At 39.8% G+C, this 10,770-nt stretch overlaps 1 protein-coding gene across 1 annotated transcript in view; it reads right to left on the reverse strand.

Annotated features, from left to right (window-relative positions):
• Positions 1 to 10,770, reverse strand: part of SLC24A3 (solute carrier family 24 member 3) — a 949,388-nt gene that overhangs the window by 188,221 nt on the left and 750,397 nt on the right. Inside the window, exon 7 of the mRNA XM_007948201.2 lies at positions 1,012 to 1,086. Coding sequence (XP_007946392.2) covers positions 1,012 to 1,086 — 75 coding nt within the window. The remainder of the gene's footprint in view (positions 1 to 1,011; positions 1,087 to 10,770) is intronic.

The raw sequence follows: 10,770 nt of genomic DNA on the forward strand, positions 1-10,770 counted from the left end.
CTTCCTGGCTTTTAATCCCCTTTCTTCTGCTCTTCCTACCTGCTACTTTGGGCGTCCCTGAGTTGTCTCTCCTCACCTGTAACCCTGGGGCTGGGGCTTTTTAAAATATCATCAGTTAATTCATTGTGAAAAGCTAGGTCTGACAGTGTTGCCTCTGTATTTTCTTCCAAGAATTTAAAGGTTTTAGTTTTCATTAAAAGTTGTCAGTTTTAGGTCTTGAATCCATTTTTTTATTTGCTTAGTTATTTTGAGGATGGTGTGAGGCAGGCAGTGGGAAGATTTTGATGAAGTAAAAATCAACAGGAATATGAAGCCAAATGGATACAGTAGGGGTTTCTAGAAACGTCAATTTGAGGCTATTTCCAGGTGGCATGACTAGAATGAGAATAGGTTGAAATATAAAAAAATTCCCATTCTTGAGAAAAACATAAGTTCAGTTACAGACTCATGTTGAGTTTGGGACAGGTCATATCCAGTCTAGTGGATATAACTGAACTTCAGGGTGATGTCATTGCTGAGAATACAAATGTGAGGTTATCAGCAGAAGGTATGGGCATTGGGAGAATGGGATTGTACTGGGAGAGTGCACAGTGAGAAGAATGGAGAAATAAGGTCTAAATCTTTGGAATACTGACACTGAAGAGAGTTAGAGAGGAGCCCGTGAGGAAAATGAAAAGGAATGGTCAGGAAGGTCATGGATAAAGATCAGAGGAGGCCCATGGAACCAGATAACTAGAGTCAAACCTCCTGTTCTGAACACCAAACTACTATGCTATGGTTCTAGATGATGAAAGTAACCTGAAGAAAGAAAAACAGCCTTCATGTATAGATATTCACTCATTCATTCATTCATCATCCAGATTCTTAAACTCAGTCCATGCAGATGATTTGTGCATAGCCCCAAGTAGTGAAAAATATACTGAATGGGAGCTAAGTTAAAATTGCTAATGATATATTGGTGTATCTAAGGAAAGGCCCTGTGGTCAGAGAATTTAGGCATCAAACATTTACCACGATGAGTGCGACCACAGACAGCGTGTAGTAAATCGAATCTCTCAGCAGGCACCAGGAAGAAAGAGCCACAACCTAAAGAAAAAGGGGAAACACAAAAAGAAATAGGGCATCAGACTATGCAAATGAGAAACCATGAGTCTTGCAGGCTCTCTCTCTGTCCAAACCAAGAACACAACCTGGTATTTCTTGCCTCTTGTTCCTCGACCCAATCAATCTGCCAATCAATGAATATTGATAGCTTTTAGGCAGATTAATCTGGATTTTCTCAGAAGCATATGCCAAGATGGATTAAGCCTGCAACAATTTTATTAGGGGAAACACCCATGAGAGAGGACAGGAGGTTAGCTGGAGAGGCTGGGAAGGTGGTGGTCTATAATGCGGAACAAGGGAGAAGGGAGGTTGGGTGGAAATGTCCTGGGCTTCTGTGCAGTCTAAGGAAGGTGCAGAAAAGCTGAAGGGAACCTTTGGTGCAAAGTCATCATCAGAGGAGTCTTATGTCTCCTAGGAACAGGCATGCCTCCATATGCACAATGTCAGGGGTGAAAGGTACACTTTCCTTGTGCCTTTGTCAATGACTCTTAATACCTGTCATATGCATGCTGCATTCTTTCATGGACTGAGCTAGCAAAGCTGAGCATATAAGCCATTCTGCAGTTCCTTGTAGCTCCTCTCACCCACCCTATCTATGCCTGGCCTTATTGGCACATGACCCTTGGTTTAATAAAAATTTTTAAAGGACTGATCTGTATACTGATTTGGAGAAATTGTTATTCTTTGTAGCTGGGAAATGCCTGTTTAAAGAGATGCTGCTCCCTGAGGTCAAAGGCATTGCTAGAGTCTAAGCCATCTTTAGTGTTTGGCACACAGACCTTTCACAGGAGGAAGGCAGTGGAGCCAGGGCTGAACCTCACATGAGGGGAGGTCATGGTCAAGGTAAGGAGTGGAGACACCAGATAAAGACCTCTGTTCCAGAGAAAAGTCAATTCTCCTTGGTAAGTCCTGCTATGTACTCTTGAGGGATACATACTATTTTTTCCCCCCTTTTTTACTATTTTGCTGAGTAGTTCTAATTTTGGCAGATCTGCACAAAGAAGGCTTGGGATAGACCACAGTGCCATGGCAGAAGGTGATTCCCGGGGTTACTCATATTTTTCTCCCTTCTCCTTAGAAAATCTCTCAACTACCCAGTGATCACAAGGCAGGGATCTGTCTGCCTTTGTCCTTGGCATGGTGAATGATAAAGGACACAGTAAATGTCATCTCTTAGCCAGGCTTGTGAAAGGTATACGCTGCACCAAAGGCAATAGGGAAAGGGACTCTTATGGACAAGGATAGTCTTTCTTGCCTCCTCTCTATCCTGCTGTGACTGTCTAAAAAGAAAAGATCAGGAAACGTCAAACAAAAGAAGGTCCCTGGATTCAAAAAATGTGAAAGATAGGACTTAAATAGAACCATAAATGAATAATGAGGCCAGTCTCTCTCCATTAACACATTCTCCCCTTGTTATATGGACACTATTGCTAATTTTGCCTTGCTAGGGTCTGTATTTTCAGATCTAAGTTACAGATGACAGGATTTTCAAGAAAGGGAATGATATCACAAAAGTCATTTTAGCACAGATATATTCTTTACCCTTTTATCATTCTCTCCTTCTGTTGCAAATTCTCAGAACCTGTGGTCGTCACTCACCATTCATGGAATAGATAAAATTATTTATTTTCCATCAGGTCATAAAAAGTTGTGGATATTTATTCAATTTACTACAATTGTGTATAAACAAAAAAAAAATCAAACTTAATGCCATCAAGTCAGATCCAACTCATAGCAACCCCTCCTTGGGTTTCCTAGGTGGTATCACTACAGAAGTAGATTGCCCAATCTTCCTTCCGAGGAGTGGCTGGTGGGTCTGAACCTCCAGCCTTCTGGTTAGCAGAAGGTACTATGCCACCAGAGCTCCTACAAATATGTGGCCAATACCAAATATAAATTTCTTAAAAAAAAGAAAAGAAAAATCACTAGAGCTTTTAATTAAAGATGGCAGATTGAACATACACAATTACCCTTTTTCTTTCTTATTATACTACTAGGTAATAAGTTTCTTTCTTTCTTCTTATTTAAATTTTTTCTTTAACCAAGATATAAATATACAAGGCAAAGAGAATAAAACATGTGATATTTGGAACTCCTTTGCAGGGAAAGATTTTTGTTCCAGTTCTGAGAGTAGGACCACACATGAGGCCAATGAGTGAGTGCTGACCTGACTAAGAGGGGTCACTTGGGAGCTGATGCTGTCTAAGGCTTGGACCCTCACTGGACTTTACCAGGCTGGAGAGTGAGAAAATATGGCTCTCAGGGTAGTGGTGAGCATGTCCCCTGGGGATGCAGAAGCTGTGTGCTGAAGAACCGCCCCTCATCCTCATCTTAGGGTTAGAGACCTCAGCCTGAAAGATAAGAGACTGGAAGATTTATCAAATTAGACTGGCATCAGAAGCAGCAGAAACCCTAGACCCCATAGAAGGTAGAGCTGGGAGAAAATATCAGCAGAAGTCAGGAGAAGCAGAGGCCAAGCAAAAAAGTGGCAACAGAATGGTCTGAGAGGAGTGGTCTGAGAACTGTAACACACTTGAGACTGCAGGGGCAATGGAGGCACCTGAGACCACAAGCAGGTCCAGATAGCAGCAGAAGCCCTGGCTGAAAGCAAGAGATCCACAGGTGGTATAGGAGGCTTGTCCAAAGTGCTAGAGGGCCTCTCTGTGGCACAGAAGGCATTTTTCAAATTGGTCAGGGGCTTGCCTGAAGTATCAGGAGGCCTGCCCAAGGCACTAGAGGTCCTGTCTGCTGAGCCTGGGTTTATATACCTCATATAGGATTGTCTTTAAGACAGTTCTGCTTCCAGAGATGCTTGTCTAGAACTGAACCAGCAGCAAAGGGAGCTGGCCAGAATATGTGCCAGTCTAGTGATAGAAGAATAAACACTGATTTCTCACCATTAAAGCACAACTTAAGAATAAGCATTGATTTCTATGTACTGTTTGCTATATCTATACATTGACTGCTATCTCCACTCCATGTGCTAACTAACTATCTGGGAGTGTCTTATGTGCTCTGTCTCTGGTTGGATGGCTGTGATGTTTATGAACCACCTGTGAGTGCATCACAAATATGGTGTGTGCACACTGCAGGAGAGAAGACCACAGCAACAAAATTTAGGGAGCTAGAAAGCAGAACAACAACTGGTAATTCAGCTGGCCACAAGAAAAGCTCTAGAAGCTTGAGTGAAGAAGGGCTTGAAAACTGGATAACTGAAAGACTTTAAGAATTTAACTCCCAAGTTCCTTCCCTAACTTCAAACAGCCCAGTGACTGTCATCCCTCCCTGTAAGAGAACACAGGAGACCCCAATCTGAAGAAGAGAAACTTCAGAAAATAGAGAAAACAGAAGGGAGGAAATAATGAAACAATTCAAGAAAATTCCCAGAGATAGGGTGCATTTTCATAGTGAAATGGCTCTTTGTCTGGCACAATGGAAGTGAAAAGATGTACACCAAGGCACATCATCACAAATTTTTAGAATGCTGGAGCAAAGGACAGATTTTAAAACATACCAAGGAAGTGAAGTAGGTTTATATACAATGATCAAAAAACAGAATGACATTGTATTCTTCAACAAAAACAGTGGTAACTGAAAGAAAATGGAGAAATGGCTTTCAAATTGGGAAGGAAATAAATTTAATCTTGGAATTCTATGCCTAACTATTTATTGAAAGTGCAAACACAATGATAAAAATGAGAAAAATTATTAATTAAAAATGATAAAAAAATAATAGTTGCCTCAAAAACTTATCTTTTCTCAAAAAGCAACTAGAGGATGCATTCCCACCAAAATATGGGAGCAAACCATTTTCCATATGAAATTATGTGATAATAAACCATCATGTCAGGCAACTTGTTGTTGTTGTTGTTGTTGTTATGTGCTGTCGAGTCGGCCCCGACTCATAGCGACCCCTCCTTGGGTTTCCGAGGCAGTATCACTACGGAAGTAGATTGCCCAATCTTCCTTCCGAGGAGTGGCTGGTGGGTTTGAACCGCCAGCCGTCTGGTTAGCAGGCAAGTGTCTTAGCCACTATGCTATAACAGATGTCAAGGAAATTTCCAGAATTTTGATGAAAGTAGATTTAAGAAGTGTGGGGTTTTGGTTATTTCATGTGCTGCTCTAACAGAAATAACACAAATAGATGGCTTTAACAAATAGGAATTTATTCTCTTAAGGTTTAGGAGGTTAGAAGTCCGAGTTCAAAGCCAGCTCTAGGAGCTGGGTGAAAGTCCCTTTACCTTGGGCTTCAGCTTTGTCTCTTGCTCCAGGCCCACTGGAGCTACAGGTCTCTCTTCACTCAGGCAGCTGTTGACTGCTGAGGTTAACAAGCCCAAGGTTGACAAATAAAATGGCACAGTCTCAATATTACTAAACAACATGGCAGGATACTAGCTCAAGTCCAGAGACAGTGCTAAGATCATCAGGAAACCGACAAGCTGCTAAGTGAAGACTCAGCTATATGAATGGTCCAAGAATGCCAAAAGCTGCAGATCATTTCCAGAGCTTCTCCTTATATACTAGAAGCGACCACATCCCTACAGCAACTACTCAGCTGCTCATGGCAGATTCCATCATGGAATTAACTGCCAGCCTCATCATGGGGAATAACTACATCCCACTGCCCAGCCACTCAAAACCTGGTGCAGCCAAGTTGACACATAACCTTAACTACCATAGGTGGTAAAAGGAGATTCCAAAACGGAACTTGTGCAGCAAGTTCAGTGAGCAATCTGACCAGATTGATGCAGATCAGAAGAGTTTGGAAGAAATGACTTAAGAAAGGCAAAACTGATGAAATTATCTGATAATTTTGAATCCATTGAAAAGTGATTAGAGAACTTTGGGAACGGAACATAGAAAACTAAGCAAACAACAACAACAACAAAAGACACTTATAAACCACAGAGGAAGCACAAAGTTGTTTAGAAAAAGGAAAATGAATCATTATGTATTAATGGTTCAGCTTTGAATAGTGGGTCCAGTCATAATAAACTAAGCACAGACTATTGTCTAACTCATCACTGTCTGTCAGTTTGTTGTACTGTAGTGGCTTGCATGTTGTTATGATGCTGGAAGCTGACCTACTGGTATTTTAAATACCAGCAGGGTCACCCATGGTGGATAGGTTTCAGTGGAGCTTCCAGACTATGGCAGACTAGGAAGAAGGGCCTGATGATCTACTTCAGAAAATTAGCTGATGAAAACAACAGAATATTGTGCTGGAAGATGAGCCCCCTAGGTTGAAAGGTACTCAAAATACACACTGGTCACAAAATGGTCACATATCAATAATCATGGAGATGGTGCAGGGCTGGGTAACATTTCATTCTTTTGAGCATAAAGTCACTGTGAGTTGGAGCTGACTCAATGACAATTAACAGCAAAAACATTATCTAACCCAAACTTACGATAAAACTATCTGAGGAGAATGGAGGGCTGGATAGTGGGGTAGGGTAGAGCTGACAGAGACCTAAACCTTCCTCTTTCAAATTGTGAAGTCAATGGAGAATACCTGGAATTGAAAAATCAAGTAACTGCCATGTAAGCATGTTTTTTAGAGGTATGTTATTTAGAAATATCAGAAACAACCAAAACAGTGGGAAGTAGTTGCCTTAAAAGACTGGGAGATTTGTGGGGAAGGAATGGAAGGTTGCTGCTATTCATAATAAACCTTCAAGAATCAGTCCCTTCTTTAAATTCTGGGCATATATAACTTTAATAAAAATAAACACTAAAATAAAAAAAAAAGTACACACAGATTATTCGCCTAGATTTACTGCTGTAGGATGTACATCCCACACTAGGCTTATATGTCAAATTTGGGTAAACAGTGACATATTTTTCTCTTTTCACAAATAGTTTTTTTTTTTTTTAATAGTTTTTATTACCTATTTTATTACCTTTTATTTCTTTCAAAATATTGGGTGTTTTAGTTTGATTTATTTTTTTTTTATTGTGGAAAATTTATAGGTAAGAAACCATGTGCCATTTCTACAATCTTCACATGTATACTTCAGTGATATTAATTACGTTCATCATGTAGTTCAACCATCACCATTAACTGTTCTCAAATTTTTCCATTACCTATAACAGAAGCTCAGTGTCCCTTAATGTCCCCTAATGGTTTCACATTTTTTTCCTCCTTGGGAATATTCTTTAAATTTTTTTTTTTTTTTTTTTTACTGTGATTTGGGTGAACATTAGAATAGTTTTTAATGCCTGGACTACCTTCAGATTTAAGCGCCAGGTCCAAAGTCTACACTTAGCAAAACCACTATTTTTCATGAAAATGATAAACTAGATCATCAGTAAAAAGGAGTCAAACCAGCAATAATGCCTTTTTACACTTCAGAAGGAAATAAAATAAGGCATAAACTATCCAAATTGCTTATAATTAATTCTGTAGTATTTTTCATGAAAGCTGTGATCATGAACTCATGTCTACCTCTACCCTGACTTTCTGTGACCATCATTTACCACAATAAACCACAAACCAAAACCAAACAAGCAAACAGCAACAACAACAAAGATAAAACAGCTCTCATTGAGTTGTTTCTGACTCACGGTGGATCCATGTATGTCAGAATAGAACTGTGCTCCATGGGGTTTTCAATGGCTCCTTTTTTGGAAGCAGATTGCTAGGAATTTCTTCCAAGGTGCCTCTGAATGGACTTGTACTACCCAGGGACTCCATTCACTACAACAGCAAATATTTATCAGACACTTTCTGTATATAAGGGAATTGGAAAGGGTAATCTCATTCAATTTTCACAGCAACCTGTTACTCTCATTTGCCAGCAAATGAAGTTTGGTGAAAGTGAGGGGCTTGACCAAAACTACACAGCTAACAGTGAGGTGCCAGGTTTGGAACTCAGGCAGCCCAAATCCCTATACACTGTGATAAAGTACCCTACTGGATGGAAAGATGAAAAACAGACATCCATTATTTATCATTGCATCTCCATGAGCACTTTCTTTTCTTCATTATTTTAAGATTTCAGGCTGGTGTACTAGAGGTGGTGGCAAAAGGAGAAAAATAGTAGAAGGGGGAGACACAATAGCAGTGACCACAGCTCAATTTTAAAAATAAACTGCTTTACAGAGATTTGGGTAAGCAATCAAAGCAGAAAAGAGTCACCATAAGGACTACAGAAACCCAATGGATATATTCTAGGAAGGAGAGAATCAGTTTAAAAAAAACAACAAAAAAGGGACCGTCCATTCAGCTAATTTAGTTAAAAAAATTATAGAAAACAATCAGTGAAGTTTGTTGACAGGCGACATAACCATCACTTGAGTCAATGTTTCACCTTCTACAAACATGCATACACTGATCTTATGGGATATCTAAGTGATTTCTTTTGCTTCTCCATTGAAAGGTCTTTCATATACAGATGGCAACCAACGACCAGATGGCAACTCAGGCCTTGAGCCACATTTACTGGAAAAGAAGGTCATGTTAAGCTCTCTGTACCATAATAGGAGGCTCTTGGGATCTGTTGGAGGAAGCATTTGATGGCAGGTGCCATCCAGCCCAGAGCAGGGAGAAATTGATGAGAAGATGGATAGCTCATCTTCTTTAGCACTTTGCAAAACAACTGAAAGGAAGAAAGACAGGGCACTCTGGTGAAAAGACCAGAACTGGGGCCCTGGGAGAAAACCAACAGTGAGTAATTCTGCCCTTAACCTCATTCACCAGTAATACAGATGGTACAGGTCACCAAAGGTCATACACTTGCAAACTCGTTCATAAATTAAGACAGGCTCTATTTCCCCCTATAGTTCTAGGAATCACTCTTAGCTGAAATTTCATCTTGATATTTCTTTTCTATTTCTGGCATGTGTTTTACACATTCTCTGTTGATATGCAGCTTCAGTTTCCTCTTTATAATTTCATTTAGTTTCAGAGTGGCATAATGCAAAAACAAAGCAAAAGAAAAATTCACACTTCCCAAACAGAGAAAAACAAATTCTCCTTTATTCAATGTTGAGCGATAATCTGGAATTCTGGTCCCTTGTAATTCTTTATGAGAAAATATATGAAATATATATTTTATGTTTATGGATGTGTATTGCAAATTTATATATGGCTATTTGTGTATATGATCCACCATCTGTCCGTAATTTTGTTGTACTGTGGTGGCCTGTGTGCTGCTGTGATGCTGGAAGCTATGCAAATGATATTCAAATATCAGGAGGGTCATTCATGGTGGACAGGGTCAGTGGCACTTCCAGACTAAGACAGGCTAAGAAGAAAGTCCTATTGATCTACTTTAGAAAATTAGCCAATGAAAACTTTATGGATCATAGAAAAACACTATCTGACTTGTTTGCTTTGAATATATCACTAGGAGGGATCAGTTGCTAGAAGAGAACATCATGTTTGGTGAAGAAGGGGGTCAAAGAGAGCAAAGCAGACTCCTGGTGAGATGAACTGACACAATAGCTGCAATGATGGACTTGATGACACAGGACCTAGAAACCTTTTACTCTGGTATGCATAAGGTCTCCATGAGTCAGAGCTGACTCAACGGCAGCTATCCATCTATCCATGGATATATATGTTTTTGTTGTTGTCGAGTTAATTCTGACTCATAGTGACTTTATAGGACAGAGTAGAACTGCCTTATAGGGTTTCCTAGGCTGTGATAGTGTAGTGCCTAAGGCATTTGACTGCTAACCCGAAGGCTGGTGGTTCCAACCCACCAGCCACTCCTCGGTCGGAAGGTTTGGGCAATCTACTTCTATAGTGATTCCACCTCGGGAATTCACAGAGGGGTCACTATGAGTCAGATCTGACTTGACGGAAGTGAGTTTTTTTGAGTAATTTATGAGAAAATATATGGAATATATATTTTATGTTTATGGATGTGTATTGCAAATTTTTATATGGCAATTTGTGTATATGATCCACCACCTGTCTGTAATATTGTTGTACTGTGGTGGCTTGTGTGTTGCTGTGATGCTGGAAACTATGCAAATGATATTCAAATATCAGGAGGGTCATTCATGATGGACAGGTTTCAGTGGCATTTTCAGACTAAGACAGAAATGATCTCCAGAGCAGATCACTAGGTCTCTTCTCCTGCTGAGTGGCTGGTGGGTTGGAACCACCAACCTTTTATTTATATATTTGTGACAGTTTTTCTTGAGTATGGAATTTGACATAGCAGACATATTTTAAAAGGCACAAATATCCTCAATGTACATTTTTTTTTTTTTTTTTAACTATGGAAGCAGACAGAATACCATAATGGTTACATGGCATAAAATATGAAACTGTTATCTTTGCAGAGAAATGTTATTTCACAGAAAAATCATAACATGGAGCCTGGTTCCAAACTTATGAGCTGACACAATTGCTCCAGCCAATTCTCATCTTGGGAAACATGCCACAGAATCTGGTACAAGGATGGGGCTCTGGGTGTCACTAAGTAATCTGAGGAAACTCAGCGGCCTTGAGGTTCAGAATTAGTGCATATCTGCTTGGGTTTCTCATTCCATAGGGAAGGCTTTCACTCCTTGTCTGTTCATTACTCAAGTTCACGGTTTTTTTGTTTTTTGTTTTTTTTTAATTAGGATTTGGGTGAAGATTTACAGAGTAAATTCACTTTTCATACAGCAGTTCACATATACTTTGTCTCATGTCATTGACCAAAATTT

The sequence above is a fragment of the Orycteropus afer genome, unplaced genomic scaffold (assembly GCF_000298275.1).
Source record: "Orycteropus afer afer isolate SDZICR_OR568_19922 unplaced genomic scaffold, OryAfe1.0 scaffold00208, whole genome shotgun sequence".
Lineage (NCBI taxonomy): Eukaryota > Metazoa > Chordata > Mammalia > Tubulidentata > Orycteropodidae > Orycteropus > Orycteropus afer.